The sequence below is a fragment of the Notothenia rossii genome (genome assembly GCF_949606895.1).
Source record: "Notothenia rossii genome assembly, chromosome: 10".
Taxonomy (NCBI): Eukaryota; Metazoa; Chordata; class Actinopteri; order Perciformes; family Nototheniidae; genus Notothenia; species Notothenia rossii.
In genome coordinates, this window is record NC_136908.1 from 48,866,333 (window position 1) to 48,886,701 (window position 20,369).

Consider the following 20,369-nt stretch of genomic DNA (forward strand, 5'->3'; position numbering starts at 1 on the left):
ATTATGATTATTGATGCATTCATGTGTCAATCAGAGCTTGTATAGTTATTTCTTGCGGTTCCTCTTTTTGTATTTGTATATTCGTAGAAGTAAAACTTCATAAATCCAGTTGTCAGTATACTTCCGTGTATTTTTGGGTCTGCAATTAACATTTGGTTTCATTTTCAATTAGTTTCAGTCTAGTATTGCTGTAATATATATATATTTTTTAAGAAAATCTACTTTCAGTTTAAAAAAATAGATGACTCATATCAAAACTCTTTCAGATTAGTTGTCTGTCACTCAAGCAATGATATTCCAAGGTTTAGAGTGTAAGAACCTGTCTCAAAAAAGGCTAAGATATGTTTGCTGTTCAAACCATCATGAGTGGAAGTTATTACTGTTCTTCTGGCTGAATGGGAGAAAGTCCCTGCTGCACGACATCTTGGGAAAAGGCTGTAGAATGGATTTGGAATAAGATTTAAAAACATATGGCTTTAATGTTAAGTATCCATATACTTTTGACTGTATATTTTTCCCTTTCAAATGCATTTTCATTGACACAGGGTCCTGCATGGTTGCCGTGTCGTGCCGAGATGGCTCTGGATGAAGGGGCTCGGAGCTCTCTGCTGCGCTTCCGCCACAGACTGGAGCAGGACATCAAACCCTCCTACCTGATGGATCACCTGATAAGTGACGGCGTGCTCACTGTGGACGAGGAGGAGAGGATCAAGACCCAGGTAAGCCTCTGCTCAAGGTGGGGAGGGGGAGGAGTCATTATTTATCAATCGTGTTGCTGATTCTTTTAACTCGCCACCAAATTATAGCAGGAAACAACTTTTGTTTCAGATTTGTCCCTGCTTTCCTCCACTAAGACATTTTCATTGTTTATGTAGTGAATCACTCTCCTAATGATTTACTCTGTTTTAATGTTTTCCCAATTGATCTCCCTTTTTATGTCCAGAAATTCAAGATGTTGTTGACAAAAATCTCTTCACCTTTCTTCTCTCTTGCTGTGGTTGTGACAGTCTTGTCATTTTTAAATAGCTCTGATCTTTTCCAGTCGTAGTCCTCAATGAAACTGCATGTATTTATTGTCTATTTCTAATGTATCGATGGCGTATAGGACTTTTGACTATAAGGGAATTTCATGCTTTTATGCTATTACAGAATGAAATCAGAAAACCTTTATTTGTCACGCAACTGGGACATTTCCGGTATTACAACAGCAAGAGTTTAGTGCAGATTATTTAGAAAGAGTAGACTTACATTTTATATAAAAAAGTAGCCACATGTTATTAATAATAAAAACAAAATAAGTAAAAAAACAAACAAGTAACAGATACGGTTACCATGGTGAAAAAAACTAAGAAGCAGTTAATACAAATACAAAATAAAAATATATACAGAATATAGAGTCGCTGGTACTGTTTACAGATTGAAAAATAAATTGAAAGAAAAATAAAGCCTCAATTTCAGGAGGGTATATTGCACATCGCTTTATGTTTACAGGCAGTGTTATTTATTGCACATCAGGGGTATTCCAATTTACAGTGAGTTTTAGATATTGACATTCACATATTTAACACCTTGTTCAGTGTCATTTTTCAAATCATGGATGTTTTTACCAGCTCATATGAGAATCTTCAAAATATCAGCATGTAAAAAGCACATTTTAAAGTTTACATCTCACCTCTGTTATCTCTCTCTCTCTCTCTCTCTCTCTCTCCAGCCCACCAGGAAGGATCAGGCCGCGGCGCTGCTGGAGCTGCTGCTGAGGAAGGACAACCGAGCCTACATCTCTTTTTACAACGCCCTGATCACTGAGGCATACGAAGACCTGGCCAATCTGCTTCATGGGGATTTACCCCAAATATCACAGAGTGCACTTAAAGGCTCCTCTGATGGCTGCACCCCTACTGGTGAGAAAGGGAAGTGGTGTGCAGTGAATATTGGTTGTACTGTAGGTGCTATTTTGATGGAGCATGTTGCACTACTACAGTAGCTCAATACATCATGAGATAGAAAGTATGGTGATTGACAGCCTCACATCTTGTCGGTTAATCCCTCCCCTGTTTGTCTATCAGTCCAGGCCGTGCTGAGTCAAGGCGGTGTACCACAGAGGCCCGTGGTGTTTGTCAGCAGACTGGAGCTTGTGAACCGGGTCAGGGAGAAACTCTTCCTGGTGGAGAAGGCTCCCGGCTGGGTCACCGTGTTCGGCATGGCCGGCTCGGGAAAATCCGTCCTGGCTGCTGAGGCTGTCCGGCACCAAGGAATCATCGAAGGTGAATACTTTTTCACTGGCTTACACAAACTGCCGCAACAAAACCTCCAATAAATGATGTAGCTTAAGAGGCCAACCTTGGCTCATCATTTTGACTCTTTCACAATACGCAGTCCGTGCTATAGAAAAAATAAAATAAAGAAACAATAACCAAAGTAGAACCATTCAGTCAGCAAAATGTATCCGAACCAAATCTTTCTGTTTCCACACACCCCAACAGGTGGACTAAACACCTTAATCCACACCCAGGGGAAAATTGACGGAAGTGATATTTAGTGGTGTAAACAAATTATTAAACAAAAAATCAACAATTACCAAATGCTCCATAGTTTCTCTTTGGATAACTGGACACTCTCAACATTTATTTTTATTTAATATTCCATTCACTACACTCTTAATGTAAATAATATCCTGCTTTATATTGTGTCTAAAGCCCTTCAATAGTGTTTTATTGTTTATTGAGTTTATAGATTTGTTATCTTCACGGCCTGCTGTATATTTTCTACTTTTTAATGCTGCTTTAATTCCATTTTGAGATCTTTAAATTCTAGTATTGTTTATTTCTACTCTTTATTTTCTTTAATGCTGCCGCAATGCAAACATCTCCCAAATTGGGATCAATAAAGCACCTCTTATCTTATCTTTTAACCGTTTTGGCTCCTACACCAACTTTTGGCAAGCCTTGTTTTAACAACTACGGGAAAAGAAGCATTCATAATTGTAGAAATCCGTAACATATGTTCCCTCTCAATAATGGTCACAAACATATTTTCCGGATTGTCAGTCCTCGGGAGCTTCCACCTCTTGCCTCTGAGATGTTCCCTTTCTCCCCTCTCCTCTTCCTCCATCTGCAGAGTGCTTTCCGGGAGGGGTCCACTGGCTGTCCATCGGCCAGCTGGACAAACCCGACCTGCTGGCCAAGATCCAGTCGTTGTGTTTCCGTCTGGAGCAGAGCATGGACTCGCAGTCCCTCCACAGAACCCCCAACTCTCTGGATGAGGCCAAAGAGCGCCTGCGCTTCCTCATGCTGCGCAGATATCCAAGGTTTTTAGATCAATATTTACATTTGACAGCAAGGCAAGGCAAAAGGAGTAATATCAGAATCAGAATACCTTTATTCAGGGGAAATGTACATTGTTACGGCAAAAGTAAAGGGCCAAAAAATAGCCTAATATTAATTAAGAAGCATGCACAAGATATTAAAGATAACAATTGAAATTACAATTGACAAAACACACATCCAGTACCAGTATCAGTATTTTAAAAAATAAGGGTAGCATGTATAAAATAGTGTGACACAGTAGCAGCCTGGTGATAGTATATATTGAACCGTTATTTACAGATTTATTACAGAAGTTGAATTGTCTAACTAATATGTAGAACATTAAACGGCAACAACAAATTGATACCAACCCGTTATTTGATGAAGACAAGTAACCCCATGTTCTACATTTATTTCAACATTCAAAGCTTCAATTAAAGTTTTTCAAGTTAAACTTCTTATTGTTGCCCCACCAAAAGATTGCCTTACATCTTTAATGAATAAAGTTATCGGATTAAATAATTTTTTCTTTTTTTCTTATCCAATCAGCTTTCTTTAATCTAAAATGTTCTGGTTTTCTTGTCTCTCATCGCCTGTCTGTTTCTGATTGGTCTTCAGATCCCTGCTCATTCTAGATGACGTCTGGGACACTACAGTGCTGAAGGCCTTTGATATCCACAGTCGGGTTCTTCTGACCACCAGAAACAGAGCCCTTGCTGACTCTGTTAGTGGTACGTGTCCTCTTTTTCTGCTTTACACATGCACACTTCAATGATTTAAACCTCCTGTTATTCATTTTAATTTACACTGGCAAAGACTTCTGTGCCTACAAAATGTATGTGCTGTGCTTTTATTTTGTAGGAGTCAAGTACCAGGTGGAAGTGGAGAGCGGTCTGGATGAAAACAAGGGAATGGAGATCCTCGCTCTGTACACTAAAACTGAAGTCTGTGCGCTTCCTGAGGACGCGCGCAGCATTGTCAGAGAATGCAAAGGTCTGTAAACATAAACATTGCTTCCTTTGTTTCCATCAGGTTCAAGGTTCAAGGCTTTTATTGTTCATACGAACATAGTGTAGTTATGACGATGAAAATCTTAGGTCAAAGGCTCCTCCAACAGTGCAACACAATAAAACAGAAAAACAGTAAACAATAATGCAAGTAATACAAAAAGCAAAATAGTAAAAAAAAGTGGAATAGTGCAATAAGAGTCTATATGCAAGTGATTGGAATATGATGTATTAGATAAATAATTTCTAAGTAGCAGCCAGATGAATGTTATGGATGTTGTTTCAAAGTTCAGGTGTTTAAAAGTCTTATTGCCTGTGGGATGAAACTGTCCCTGGGTCTGGTGGTTTTATTCCGGATGCTGCGGTATCGCCTGCCAGACGGCAGCAGACAGAACAGTTTGAGGCTGGGCTGATGGGGTCTTTTATAATCCTGAGGGGTTTCTTCCTGAGCCGCTGGGAGTAGAGGTCCTCCATGGATGGCTGCTCCGTCCTGGTGATGTTCTGTGCAGTTTTCACCACCCTCTGTAGAGTCTCACGGTTGAGGGCGGTGCAGCTGCCGTACCAGGCCGTGATGCAACGGGTCAGGATGCTCTCTATGGTGCACCTGTAGAAGTTGTAGAGTATCCTGGAGCCCCGAGACGCCCTAAACCAGGGGTGTACAACTCGAGGCCCGGGGGCCAAATCCGTCCCGCAACTTCATTTGAAGAGCTCTGAAAGAATATAATACGTTTATTATACGGTTACATGCTGCTTTACAGAAACATGTTGCCCATAAACTATATGTCCCACAATGCATCTCACTTTGTGACATGCGCACTGAAGAGACGTACAATTATTTGCCCAAGACTTCTGCTTTCAGACGTAGTTAATTATGAAGTTATTACCCTAACTGATAATAATCCAATGCAGAGGCAAAAATGTAATATAATACATTATATTATATATTTATATATGTATATTTATATAGTCTTAAAGTTACAACCGGACCTTTGAGTGCAACAATAATGCTGATGAGGCCCGCGATGAAATTGAGTTTGACCCCCCTGCCCTTAACAGACAGTTCTAACGCGTTATCTTTTGTTTATTTGTTTTTAAGTTGTGATTGTTTTTTTTTCTACCGTTGATGTGTTGATGTTGTAAGACTCGCGTTTAATCAAAATAACATTTTGAACAAAGAAAATAGACCTTTACAATAGTCAAACAAATTAAAACAGAAAAGGAAAAACTCAAATAAAGTAATAAACAATCTAGATCGTCTTTCTATCTTTGTGTTTCAACGGCGTCTTTTGCACAGGATGTGGGGAGATGTAGTCTTTTATAGTCTCGACTACAGAGGTCTCGATTAGGTGACAATATTTGGCCTCTTTTACAATAACAATAGACGGACACTCTATGTAATCCATAATTGTTTTACATATGCAATTGCATATAGAGAGATCTAACATATTTGAATCAATCTCAAAGGACTACAAAAGACCTGATTTTATTCTGTATTTATTCAAATTGGCGATTTCAGCTTCTATTTCACATCATCAGAATATATGGGTTCCTCTTGCAGGTTCCCCCTTGGTGGTCTCCCTGATCGGAGCTCTTCTCAAAGACAAACCCAACCGCTGGCATTACTACCTCCGCCAGTTGCAGCAGAAGCAGTTCAAGCGCATCAGGAAGTCCTCGTCTTACGACTACGACGCCCTCGACCAAGCCATGTCTGCCAGCATCGAGGTCCTGCCTGACGAGCACCGGGAGTTCTACAAGGACCTCACCGTGCTGGAGAACGACATCAAGGTCCCTGCAAAGGTTCGGCTGCTCTCACATTACCCTCTTCATTTTGTTCATTTACAAAACCTTTCTGTTTGCGTCATTGCAAATCTGGCTTACATTATTCGAAGATGTACATGAAACATTGACAGATCCATTACTTAAAGTAGACCTATCATGCTATATTTGAATAATATAGTGTAGGACCATACCTATATAAGGCATATTTATACTTTTTATTTTTCAAAATACCAAACAGATCATGCATTTTAGCCATTCCTCATTTCGCTCAATTTAACACTGTCTTTGCATGGGCTGATTCTGTGAGAACAGCACCATCTACAGGCCTGGCATATGTACTACAGCTTCTCCAGCGCTTTAGAACTGCAATGTCCGTGGCTGTCTCCTCCTGATTGGTGGAGTTGGCCCAATAGCCGTAGCGCCACTTCTGTGACGTCAGAGAAGTGTTCAAATCTGGATCAGTCACCTTTAAGTAAAATTACAAATACTATGGTCTTAAGAAAACTAAGTAAATGTCCGGATTTCAAAATGTTACTTAAATAAAAACACAATAAATAATAAGCAATAAAATATACTTAATGTATAAAAGTAAAAGTACTCATTCTGGACAATGACCTGTATCAGAATAATATAAAGTACAGAAGAATGATCAGCTGAATGTACTTCAAGTACTCGTTAAGCAGGATGGATCTTTTCACACTATTATATTATTACCTTTTTTTTTAAATCCCGTTTTTATACATGTAAGATCATTTTAGTATTGTAGTTTGTCAATGTGGACCCAATTTAAATACTTGAAATATTGTGTAGTACTACACTACTGCATTATTCCATATGAGCATAAGTAACTGTGAGTGTTAAAACAAAGGTAGCGGAATTCAAAGATCAATATTGGCCTCTGAAATGTAGCAGAGTAGAAGTATAAAGTAGCATTCAATGGAAATACTCAAGTAAAGGACAAATACGTCAACTAATAACTTGAGTAAATGTACTTAGTTACTTAGTTATTCCTTCTCCCAGGTGCTGTCTGTTCTGTGGGACCTGGAGCCGGAGGAGGTGGAGGACATCCTGGAGGAGTTTGTCAACAAGTCTCTGCTTTTTGTGGACAATCACAACAAGCCCTACCTGTACTACCTCCATGACCTGCAGCTGGACTTCCTGGTGGAGCAGAACCGAACCCAGCTGGAGGTGAGCTCAGATGCAACCTAACACAAACTGTTGGATTTCAAATCTTTTTAAGTTGGCTGATGTGTATTACTTTGTGTTTTTCAGAGCCTCCACAATAAGGTGGTGCATCAGTACCAGCAGCACTACAGAGACGGGCCCCCCACCTCAGGAGATGAGGAGTGTCTGTACTGGATCAGATTCCTCACACACCACATGGCCAAAGCCAACCTCTTCAAGGTAACACACACACACACACACACACACACACACACACACACACACACACACACACACACACACACACACACACACACACACACACACACACACACACACACACACACACACACACACACACACACACACACACACACACACACACACACACAATTGTATACCAGTCAATTTTACACACATGTAGTTTTAGGTCACACACACAACAAATATGATTAATTACATATTATCTAAAAAATAGATAAATGCTTAGGTAGTGACCTTGTGGACTTTAGATAATACATATTTGCTTCTCTATAACAGGCCATAAATGCAGTATAGAATAATATGTAATAATAATAATGATCAAATAAAGAATAGTTGCCAAAAATGGGATTTATGCTGTCAATTAAAGTTCTTTGTTAGAAATTTGGAAACGACCCAGTCAGACTTTTCGAAAAATGTGACTTTTCCTGCTCACCGTGTCTCTCTCTGTCTCCTCCTGTGTTGCTCGCCCTCTCTCCATGTGTAGGAGCTGTACTCGCTCATGTTTTCTCTGGACTGGGTCAGCATCAAGGCCCGGATCATGGGTCCAGCTCACCTCATCAACGACTATGTGGAGTATGGACCCGTTCTGGACAAAGAGGTTAGCAGAAAATAAAACTTTACAATGTGTGAAAGTTACAAGTTACATGGTGTGTTAGTTGGTTCACTGTCCCAAAACAAGACAGGAAGTGAGTATGACATCATTTTTATTTGGTGAAATATGAATCATGCCAAAATATGAGTTCCTGTTTGGGGAAATTGCGGGTTTAGAGGTCCAGTAGTTTAATCAGGTATAGTATAAATACAATATGTATGAACCACCAGAAAACGTCATAACTTAGAATCATTAGTCTAATGTTTGTCTGTGTAGGCTTAATTGTGTTCATATTGTCTGTCCCTCCAGAACAGTGACGTGCGCAGTCACTTCCAGGAGTTCCTCTCTCTGAACGGCCACCACCTGGAGCAGCGTCCGTTCCCTGACGTGGTGCAGCTGGCTCTGTCGCAGCCCCACAGCTCCGAGGTGTACCGCCAGGCTCTGCTGCAGGCGCAGGGGGGGGCCCGCACAGGGAGGCTCTACTTTGACTGGCTGTACGCAAGCTCATATATTACTGTCTTGATGTGTGTGTTGTAATAATGAAGTTAAATTAAGGGCTGCATTGACCTTCATATGCAACTCCGGTCAGATATATTTAAAATGCAGCAAACTGTTATACATAATATGTGCAGCTAAAGTGAGATAAAAGCTACTTAAATGCAGCTTTTATACATTTTCACTCACTTGTTTTTTGTCATGATTTATAGCGAATATTTCATTGCTAACCGTAAGGAAAATTGGCAAAAATTTACATTTTCCTTGAAACCTGCACAGTTACTTTGTGAAACATTCATGACAATTCAATGAAACTAAAATGTATTGATGCAATGGCCAACTATTATCTCATTCAATTATTAAGTGAAATGAATACATTTAATTGGGCATTAAGCCGGATTCGTCCAATGCAAAATAATGTTATATTCAGCTACATTATACATGTAATATTGCAACCATAGATAAAAACAATTCTAAAAATGAATTTACCAACACTAGTTTTGAAAGTAAAACGTGATTTAGTAAAAAATCACTCCTTTTCTGCACAAAATGAACCCTATTGTACAAAATACAATACAAAAATGGTGATGAAAGGCTGTTTTCCAGGGTTGAACTAATATTTGTGTTGTTTTTTGTTTTTTTTGTGCAGGAATAAGAACAGTGTGGAGAATCTGTCCCGGCTGGTGCTCCACCCCCAGCAGGGCTCCATCTACTCCGCCTGCTTCTCCCACGATGGAACCAGGATCGCCTCCTGTGGAGCCAGCAAGACACTTAAGGTATCACAGCACATTGTTTGTTTCTTTTGAGTGTGTCTGTGTACGGAGCAAACCGTTTCCATGGAGACATAATACTGGAAAATATGAAGGACGATCCACTTTTATTGCTAGATGATGTTATAAAATAAATAATAAAATGCATCCACTTGAAATACACAATGTCTAAGTGTATCTTGTGTAAGCATATGTAAATGTAAATGTGTGGTAAATACACTGTATCATATGTTATCTCTAGTATTATTTATGAATTATTCTCAATTACAGGTGAATGTTAGTATTTAGTGTCTCTACACGGACATGTCTCCATGCTTTAATGTAAAAAAAGATCTTTATTCAGAGTCCAGTCTGCTCTGATTGGTTATCTGGCCAGCTCTGTTGAGATTGGTCAACCACTTAGAGATGTACCACCACCTATCACGTACAATGTGTTGGAGCGCTAGCCAATAGAAGAGCAAGTGTTGCATACTTAGTGATGTCAATATGTTACTGAAGTAAACAAAGAATTACTTTGAGGCAATAGGTTTATTCCCTCTAAAATCATGAGGTTTATAATTCCACTTACGAAGAAGACTTCTTGATCTTTTGTTGTAAAGTTTCCACAGGAAAACAGTGCGTGTTCCTGATGTGTGATACGATATTTCTATCTAAATGTACTCAACATATTGCTGTGTAACTGCTGTCATCCTACCTTTCTGTATGCTCAGGTGTTTAGGAGCACCTCAGGTGAGAAGCTCACAGAGATCCAGGCCCATGACGACGAGGTGCTCTGCTGTGCCTTCTCCCCTGACGACCGTCTCCTAGCAACCTGCTCCAGCGACAGGAAAGTCAAGGTAAGCAGAAACCTGATTACAGCCACAGACAGCAAACACACAAAATCTAGGATTATCAGATGTTATCATATGATTTTTGAAAATGTGTGTCTCTGTGTAGGTGTGGAACGTGGAGCGAGCCATGCTGCTGAGGGTCTTTGAGGAGGAGCATTCAGAGCAGGTCAACCACTGTCAGTTCACCAACACCACAAAGCGCCTCCTGCTGGCCACCTGCTCCAACGACAAGTTCCTGAACGTCAAGGTGTGCAAGTTTACTTAAAGGGGACCTATCATGCAAAATGCACTTTTGTACGTCTTTTATACATGAATATGTGTCCCCGGTGTGTCAGGGAACTCACCAAGTGTCCGAAAACACAACCGTCTCTCTTTTCCTCCATACCCAAATCTGTAAAAACGGGGCTACAACAGATCTGATACAGACTGATACAGATTTGAAAATAGTGTGACGTCAGTGACGAGGAGCTCCGCCTATATGGCCAACTCTCGACCAATCAGGGGAATGAGAGGTTGCCGTGGCATGGTAACAGCATGGTAACATGACGCTCGTAACTCGGCCCCCCCCTTTGCAGGTGGGCGTGGTCAGCTGCAGCGCATGCAAAGACAGGGTGGAGGAGAGCAAAATAGAGCAAAATGAGGCATGGCTAAAATGCATGATCTGTTTGGTATTTTAAAAAAAAAACGTATAAAGACAATGGCCCTACAATATATTATTCAAATATAGCATGATAGGTCTCCTTTAAACAAGTAAAACAAGTCAAATATACAGTAACCCTGAGAGGAGAGAGAGAAAAAAAGACTACTTGTTATCCTTTTTCCAAGTGGGGGAGAAGAACATTTGGATCAGACTTAGAAAAATGTAATGTCTTTTCCTCCCTCTTCTGCATAGTTTGCAAAACACAAGCAACCTTTATCGTCAATTTATCAACATGTCAAAACAAAATGACATTTATGACAAAATAAATGTTACAGAAATACATTTTGTAAATTAGGAAATCACAACAAAATGTGTTTATGCCACTTGCATTGTGTCTGTCCTTGGTTTCACTCTTTTTGCCATTGTAAAAGTAACGACTTTAGGGAAGTTACTTTACTCATTTTATTACAACCACCAACTGTTGTGCATCTTCCTCTTTCTTGTTTCTCTCTTCCTGTATCTCTTGTACTTCTTTATCTACTTCTTACTGTATTTCTCTCTGCTTGCAGCTGTGGAACCTCAACAAGCCCTCCTCCCAGAACACCATGTTTGGTCACTTTGAGCCGGTCAACCACTGCTGTTTCTCCCCCGATGACGCCTACGTGTCCACTTCCTCCAACGACGGTACCGTTAAGGTGACTGCCACAAAGCCTCACACTGTCGCTGTCTTTTCTTTTCTTTTCGACTTTTTATTTACCGGCTTATTTCATTAAACAGATGCCTTTTGTTCAGAAAATAAACTCATATATTTACATACATTATAGGCAAATCACAACAGAAAAACTATAAAAGAAATACACAATTTCAACTGAAATACAAAAAGATTCATTAATAAACTAAAGAAAAGAAAAAATGCAATCTAAGCAGTAATATATTTAAAGTTAGATTAAAGCTGATGACAAAGCAATGGCTTCTACAGTTCATTTTTCATATTAGGTCGAACACAATAGAGGGATGATTTCACATATTTACATACATACTCGCTCACATACACCCGTTCATATACTTTCTTGTAGAGAATAAGACAACATACTTAGTACACTCCCAATACTCATCGAAATAAAAAAAAAAATGCACATCAAACTGTATTTGATCCATGCGTGTTCTATGCAACGTAACTGAATGTGTGTGTGTTCCTGCGTGCATGCAGCTGTTTAAGGCCTCTTCTGCCAACGAGTGGAAGACGATCAAAGTGAGCGACATGTTTGAAGAGAGCGATGAAGAGGTGTTCGTCAAGTGCAGCACCTGGACGGCTGACGGCAAACGCATCATATGTGCAGCCAGGAACGCTGCTCTGGTGAGCTATTGTGAACATTTGCATTAATATCGTTATATTTGAATGAGTGGACTAGATGCTGCTGTTTGATGTGTATGGGGTATTTGAAAGATAAGATAAGTACATATTAAATACATTATTAAAAAGTAAAATATATATACAATATATTGACCGTGTAAGATATAAATCTGTAGACTATCTGTCAAATAAACACTATAATAGGCGAAATTATGGCTAACAACATTTTAAAGTAACATATTATTTATATTAAGTCTGCAAAGAATGGCATCTTAAATTAAATATGAATGTCAAAGTGTGAAGATACTTTATACAGATGGATGAAGAACGGTTTTGAACAGTGATGTTGTAAATGATTTGGACGATGATCCATCTTGTCGTACATTCAAGATTCAAAAACTTTATTGCCACATGCACAACAGCTACAGCGTAGTTTTTGCAATGGAAATCTTAAGGCTCCTCCAACAATAATATACCTCAGACATGACACAATAAAAATAGTGCAAGAAGAAACAGGAATAGAATTAAAATAGTCCAGGAAATGGTGAAAGTGACACAGTGCAATTCAAATGTGAAGATGAATTCTGTCCAGTGTAATGATATATAAATGTGTGAGCTTTAAACAGATTTATAAACATCCACTATCCTCTCTAACAAATGTAGACGTAGAGGACAGCCTCATCAGTTTGGTCTCAGCTTTAAAGATGAAAATGCAACATGGAAGGTGTTCTCTTTGTCCTCCCTGCCCTTTATCTCGGTGTGTCTTTTTATTGAGGGAGACAGGGAAGAGAGGCTGTTTGTCACTTTGTCTTCCAGAGAGTCTAAGGTGTGTGTGTCCTGGTTTTAAATGCGAGAAGCCCCTCCCCTGCAGCCCCCACCCCCCTGCCGAGCTTTCCAAAATCAGTCAGTCTTGTCCTGCAATCAGACTGTCTGTGTCCTCTACGTCTACATTTGTTAGTATTCTGGGAAACATCCCAGCAGAGATGTCTGAGTTTGACCCTCTGACTTTCAGGAGAGGAACACAAGACTTTATATGGAAGATCACTGCAAAATCAAAAATACGCATTTGACCTCTTATCTGTAGTGTTATTTATCAATACAGATTAAGGTTAGAGTTTATGTGAGTGTTGGAAATATTGGCCCTTTAGATTTCTGATTCCTTTCAATTATACTGAGATTATATTGGTACTCGAGTTGTGGTACTCAAAGCGACAGAAAATCCAACATAATATCACATCCATAGATAGATATATTGTCAAAAAAAAAAATGCAAACATGTTTGAGGTTATTAGGAAAAGTCTTTCCAACAATGGCAGATATGTATGGAAATGTATTATCCAAAAGAATAAAATTGTTGCTTTTTTTAATACGCCTTAAGTTGTGAAGGTAGCCCCTGCCAAGTAGAATCTGATGTTTTTTTGTGGCTGAGTTTCAGGTGTTTGACGTGGAGACATCAGACATGTTGTTGGAGATCAAAACTAATCGTCTAAGCACGGTGCAGTTCTGTCACGCCTGTCCTACCAGTAACCTGCTGGCTATCGCCTTCTCCAACTACGCTGTGGAGGTATAACACACACACACACTGCAGATTACACACAAACAAACAAACAAACAAACAAATAAACTGTATATTATAGTCTTATTTATGATCTAATATGTCAAAAACATGAATAGATCCTGTTTTAGAGCAGTGTTTTTCAACATTTGTTGAGCCACGTTACATTTTATACATAAAAAAAATCCCGCAGCACAACAACAACCAAAAAAGTTACTAAATGACACATTTGAGCCTAATACAGCACATATATAAAATGGTGATTAAATGACAAGTCTCTCAATCTGGCTACGAGTTCAGCTCTCTTGGTGGTTTTTCTCATCGTTAACCGTTTCTCAGTTTAACGCAGGCGAACAAAATAGTCTCTGTTTTTGTTTTGAAGTGACAGTTGTTTCAATTGGAGATGAAGTGTACCCTTGCTTGGGACCATGGCACTGTTGGATTGTATTTGCAGCAACTAAATCATATTTTTTTGGACCGACTGAGTGAAATTAGACAATTCTCACGGCACACCTGGCGATCTTTTAAAGCACCATGGTGTGCCACGGCAGATTTGTACTTTTATTATGTTGAAAAATACATATATGAATTGTCTTTAAAGCATTATTTCCTCTATGTCAAATGTGTCTGCATCTGTTTCTGCATTGTTACTGCACTGATGTGTCTAAAGCTAATATTTTACCAGTGAATAGCTGTACCTTATTTCCTAAGTGTGTCTTCCAGCTGTGGGATCTGGAGAGCAATAATAAGGTAGCAGACTGCAGCGGTCACCTGAGCTGGGTGCAGCGCGTGGAGTTTTCTCCTGACGGCTCCCAGCTGCTCTCCTGCTCTGACGACCAGACTGTCAGGGTGAGGCTGACTCAGCGTGTGTGTTGCTTTGTGTGTGTCTGCATCAGTGTGTGTGTCTGTATCAGAGTGTGTGTCTGCATCAGAGTGTCTGCTTGCTCTGATACTGTCAGTATTCTTCTAATTACTGCTTGTGAAATTAAAACAATGCCAACACAGAACATGAAATGTTCAGTAATCCCCCTCCGCCTGCTGTTAGGTTTCAGCTCAGGAGTTATGTGTTCAAAAATCTAACTTTATTTTCTATGAACGAAAGCATTGTATTAGGAACTGTTTTAGGTCAGAATATAAATAACGAATATAAAAGGATGTGTTATAAAAGAAACTGGAGTTCTATGCAGCTGTTCTCTTGACTGGCTTCAGGCTTTTGTCTCTGTTATTGAGGTTATGTAAACTGTTAGCTGATTTATGCTGACTCGTTGCTCCCTTGAACATGCAGTATTGGCCATAAACAAGCTGTACAATTAAGTCTTATATTAAATCTTTATTTGCAGATTAACCGTTATGACTGGCTGTAACACATATTGTTGTTTGAAGGCGGTTGAACAAAATGAGATAAAAAGTATTTTGATGTAAATGAAAGCTGTCAATACATGCTTTATCAATTTAAATGACAAACTTAAGATGTCAGAATATACAACTTAAGACTCTCTATTTTACCCAAATCTTAAGATTTTATTTTGGTGAAAGTATTCTACCGTAAGCTGTACGTTCCGAATCAGTGTTATAAATGAGTCTTCTAAAAAAACGTATAAATAATTGATTAAAAGACAAGTAATAATTGTTAAAAAAGTAAGAATAAATCAAGACCAGGAAGTATCAGTAACTGCAAAGCAACTTTAGACTGGATTGCAGAACTAAAGTTCTTCTCAGGGTCAGTTTTTAAAAGTTGTTCCAAATAGCTAGACTACTAAGAGGTGAAAAGCCAGCAATCATAGACAGGTGAGGAGAACCAATATAATAAAAAAATTGGGATAATAGCCCCCATCTAATCCTGTCAAACCCAATGAGGAAATTCAGTTTTACGGGCCGTATACTGATGATTTATGTATTGCCACAGACAGGTTATTCCCAGTTTGTCTCCACAGAAAAAGACCAAATATCAATAGGCAACGTCCCTGTCTATGAAAACACATTTTCGTGCCAAGATGTTCGCCCCCAAGATGTTTTCCTCTGCATAAAAACAGCTTACAAAGTAGTGATTCAGGAAAACAACCACACCAACAGTGAATGCTGGCGTTATCTCTTCCAGTGTAAGTTAATATTAAGCCTGTTTCCTGTCTTGTGTTTATTGTAGTTATGGGAGACGAAGAAGGTGCACACCTCTTCAGCTGTCTGCCTGAAAAGAGACTCTGACGTTCTCTTCAACGATGAAGAAATCATCGTGTCAGCTGCAGACAACTGCAACAGACTGCAGGTGAGCCGGAGGGAAAATACAAAGAGACACTGAAGCAATGAATAATGGTTGGAGCCGACATTTTGTTTTCTTTGGTTTTAAGTGAAGACAAGATTTACGGTACTACGATGTGCTTTCATCAGGATTAGGTTAGGTTAGTTTATTTATATACCACACTTCAGACACAAAGGCAAATCAAAGTGCTTTACATTGGCACTAACACATCATAATTAAAAACTAAATGTTTTTTCATAAATTATAAAGGAATAGTTTAAAAAAATAGATAATACAGATAATGCAGCAAAAAGTACTGAAGTGCGATGACAAAGCATAGTTATATTATCTCTGTAAAAGCAGAATTAAAGTGATTTAAATAACCCAGGGTTGGGGCAGACCACAGGTGTGGATGAATTTGGCTCTGACCCTGGCCTGGGGACAATGTGTGCTCCTGTTGTCATAGAATGTGTGTGTGTGTGTGTGTGTGTGTGTGTGTGTGTGTGTGTGTGTGTGTGTGTGTGTGTGTGTGTGTGTGTGTGTGTGTGTGTGTGTGTGTGTGTGTGTGTGTGTGTGTGTGTGTGTGTGTGTGTGTGTGTGTGTGTGTGTGTGTGTGTGTGTGTGTGTGTGTGTGTGTGTGTGTGTGTGTGTGTGTGTGTGTGTGTGTGTGTGTGTGTGTGTGTGTGTGTGTGTGTGTGTGTGTGTGTGTGTGTGTGTGTGTGTGTGTGTGTGTAAGGTGCGTGATGGCCGCACAGGGTCGGTTCTGTTCCAGTCGGAGGAGATGTCGTCGAGGATCCGCTGCACCTGCATGTGCAGACAGCCCTCTGCTGTGGCTCTGGGTCAGCAGGATGGCACTGTACAGGTAAAACACACTTACACCTACAGTACATCCTGAATGAGTTACACAGTGGTAAAAAGTGACTTTAATTATAGACATTTCATTTCTGATGCTGAAATGACAAGTCGATTCACACACACAGTAAAATTAACAACAACAATCTTTATCAAGCAAAAATGAACCATAATCAATAAGTGGTTTTAATTCTACATGATCAAATATATGGATGTTGTGCTCTTCTTTGATCCGAATCAGAAATGGTTTGCCCATATAAGGAATTTGTCTTGGTGATAAGGAGCATAACAAAAAAACTGTGCAAAAGTCAAGAGACATAATTATAAAATAGGACCATTTGCAGTAGAAAAGATAAATACATCAAAAATATGTATCTGTTTTTAGGTTAAAAGAGTTGTACAGTTTCTGCAGGAATGTGTCAAACATTGAACAGGGGGTGTGAAAGATGAATGAATTCTTATTCATATATTACATAATATATATATATTATTATTATGTTTGGATTATAGAGTGTTGATCAGGAAAAAAAAATAATTGTAAAACTTAACCTTGAACTGGAAAAATTAAATGTTCACTATTGTGTGTAGGGCTGCGATTAATCTGCTTTATTTTCATGAAACATTTTGCATGCTGTTAGTTAAAATGAATTAATCACAATTTCACTTAAATGTATGTTAGTTTGTGCAAGAGTCCTCATGTGTGTGTGTGTGTGTCTCGATTCCTTGTGGCTGCCGGAGGTGTTTTTCAGACCATGTTGAGTCATGAGATCTGACATTAGCACTGTCACCCTTCTTATCCGTCCTGTCAGCTGTACGTCAGGTCAGCTCACCCCCCCTCTTTCATCTCCCTCTCCCTCCTCCTCTCTCTTCTCTGCCTTTCCTTTCACCTGCGATTTGTATTCTCTCCACTCCTGCTCCCACACACTTTACCATCTCTGTCACATCACTTTTTTTATTCCCTCTTTTGTTTTGTTTATGTCTCCTCCTCCTTTTGTTCCGCCTGTCCCTCGGCTCCCCTCCTTTTGGTGATACATTGATGTGTTTGCAGGCTGAGAATGAGTTCATAGTCTGCGTTGTGGCAGGTGTGAGTTCTTTAGTGTGTTGCTTTTTATGGACATATTGCACCAGTGAATGTCATCAGTGAAAGTTCCTGTCCCATATTAATAATACACACGGTCCCCTGAGATATGACCAGGCCAGTGTCCTACTACAGAGCAACACTAATTCATTAAAAGGTTTTGCAGGCTTATTGAACATAGGTGTTAATGATTTTTAATTACTCCTGACCCTAGAGATATAAGAGGAAAGGATTAGTGGAGATAAGGACTTAAAGAAGAACAGATGATTACTAATCTGAGGTCTTTAAAGTAGGAGAGGCTGGAAAATAGCACTAAAGGAGAATGACATGCTTTTAGTTGATGACAACATGTATTTCAAGATCCTATCAGAATTTTCTGTGATAAGCATTTCATTTTAACATAAATTGAAGCTGTTCATCCTATGATTTAAACCTACTACTGTACTTCGTTGCAATTTTGAAACATGTAGTGTTGTTAAGAAAGTCAAAAAAATTACCAAAATGTGTACAGGTTACCAAAAACGGTCAAATACTGAAAGCGGTCAGATTTTATCTGATGATATTACCGGTAGTCAAAACTTTGCCAGTTTTAATTTTTTAATTTTTAATAAGGTAAAGTCCCTTTACAGTTGCTGACAATATTTGAATTTGAGAGGCTTCTTTTTTTACGTGAGGAATATAAAAAACTAGAAACTTCATTAATTGTAGGGAAAGCATCAAAAGATCATTAGTTTTAATGAATCTAACATTATTTGTTTCCACTGTTATGGATTAAGTCCTTTTTAAATTCTTCCAAATGATTTTTCTTTCTGGTTTGAATATTCAATTTAAGCCCATTGAACATTATAGTTTGTGTTTCATACTTTATAAGTTACCTTTAACAGATTTATATACATTAAAGTGTTATTAATCTCCATGGAATCCACACTGTTGTAGTCCTGTAAACAGCCACCAGAGAGAGCCTGGTGTCAGCTGGAGGCTCTCTGCTGCCTGTGACCACTGCAGGAGAAGGCACTCATCCCCTTTCCCCTTATCTGGAGTTATTTACAACCAGTTAACTGGAGGAGAAATAATTTATCATCTTCAATGTCAGTGAGACTTACCATCTTTGCTCTGCTAATGGGAAGAATTTCTGACTTCTAAGGTGTGCAGGCAAGGACAGAAAGTTACAGGACAGTGAGTTTCTTTGCCATGGAAAAGGTGCAACTGTGAGTGTGTGTGTGCGCCTGTGTGTGTGTGTTCTGTGCCAGGGAGCTAGACTGACAGCTAGTGAGGTACTGAAGACAGTTTGCTGCAGGATCCTCCGACTTCTGACCTCCTTCAGAGGAGTGATGCTGGCTGTAGGGCTGAGCTCAGGCAGCGTGCAGGTATGGTAGGGAAAGAGTCATATCTGTATATGTAAAATAACATGTATAGTGTGTATTCCTTTTCAAAAATGTTCCTAATAACTGATATTGTCCAATCCTACAGATCAAGCCTCAACACTGACCTCTTTTATCCATTTTTCACAAGTTCTGCCACTTTTTAAAGGTCACCTATTGTGCAAAATCCACTTTTTCACATCTTCTATACATAAACGTGTCCCCCCTCTGTGTAAAGGGATTCTGAAAATTTCAGGAGAAAAGATTCTCTCTTTTTGTTCTGATCCATTTATATAAAAACCTGTCTGAAAATGAGCTGATCAGATTTTGGCAACTTTATGATGTCATAACAATTTTTGCTTGTGTAATCATTAACCAATCACCAACCAAGGTAACCCCCCCCCCCCACCTTATCACCTGAATCTCCTCCTAGAGCACCATTGTGTTCTTTTTAACCAAATATCTCTCAGAGGGCGTGGGGAGTGTCTCCTTATTTTCATATAAAGTAACAGACAGAGAATCAGCACTTTTGAAACAGGGCTGAAACAGAGGGGATTACGGGATGCTGCAATGCATGATCTGTTTGGTGTTTCAGAGACATGTTTTGTATATATCTGAGACCTATAATATATTGATGAAAAACAGTATAATAGGGGACCTTTAACACATTTGGTAGTAGTAATCGAAAACAACTAATCCCCATCTTTCGTTCTTTATATCTTTACATTATCCTGCACCATCACAGGACATCTGGAGCAGTATGTGTGAATCTCTCCGGCTTTGAAACGTCTCTCAGTACATGGAGCTTGACAAACATGGCCGCCGTGCCCCCAGGCTTGTTCCGCTCAGACATTACATCCTTCTCCTCTGAGATGTTAATATTTTAGTGGCTGGCAAAATCCCAAGCATTACTTCTCTGTTGTACTTTCAAAACTACAGGTGCCGTGCTGAACACAATGTTGTGCGTTCTTAATTTTTTTTTTTTATCAAATGATGGATTTATATTTAGGTTAATTAGAAAAATGGAAGTGCTGAAAAATATTGTATAATCTATACCCATGTTTCACCTCATTATACCTTAATTAGC

At 39.2% G+C, this 20,369-nt stretch overlaps 1 protein-coding gene across 4 annotated transcripts in view; it reads left to right on the top strand.

Moving 5' to 3' along the window:
* apaf1 (apoptotic peptidase activating factor 1) overlaps positions 1-20,369 on the top strand; it is a 55,691-nt gene that overhangs the window by 614 nt on the left and 34,708 nt on the right. For 2 of the 4 annotated variants that reach the window (XM_079654955.1, XM_079654956.1), the window contains exons 2-22: positions 546-719; positions 1,712-1,901; positions 2,067-2,264; positions 3,118-3,307; positions 3,924-4,036; positions 4,167-4,298; positions 5,871-6,109; positions 7,112-7,279; positions 7,364-7,495; positions 8,004-8,117; positions 8,421-8,605; positions 9,256-9,382; positions 10,087-10,212; positions 10,313-10,453; positions 11,416-11,541; positions 12,057-12,203; positions 13,636-13,764; positions 14,479-14,604; positions 15,899-16,018; positions 16,728-16,853; positions 19,172-19,288. In XM_079654955.1, coding sequence (XP_079511081.1) covers positions 576-719; positions 1,712-1,901; positions 2,067-2,264; positions 3,118-3,307; positions 3,924-4,036; positions 4,167-4,298; positions 5,871-6,109; positions 7,112-7,279; positions 7,364-7,495; positions 8,004-8,117; positions 8,421-8,605; positions 9,256-9,382; positions 10,087-10,212; positions 10,313-10,453; positions 11,416-11,541; positions 12,057-12,203; positions 13,636-13,764; positions 14,479-14,604; positions 15,899-16,018; positions 16,728-16,853; positions 19,172-19,288 — 3,090 coding nt within the window. In that variant the 5' untranslated portion in view covers positions 546-575. Of the gene's footprint in view, positions 1-536; positions 720-1,711; positions 1,902-2,066; positions 2,265-3,117; positions 3,308-3,923; positions 4,037-4,166; positions 4,299-5,870; positions 6,110-7,111; positions 7,280-7,363; positions 7,496-8,003; positions 8,118-8,420; positions 8,606-9,255; positions 9,383-10,086; positions 10,213-10,312; positions 10,454-11,415; positions 11,542-12,056; positions 12,204-13,635; positions 13,765-14,478; positions 14,605-15,898; positions 16,019-16,727; positions 16,854-19,171; positions 19,289-20,369 lie in introns of all 4 variants that reach the window. The other 2 variants (XM_079654954.1, XM_079654957.1) reach the window with 2 other exon arrangements.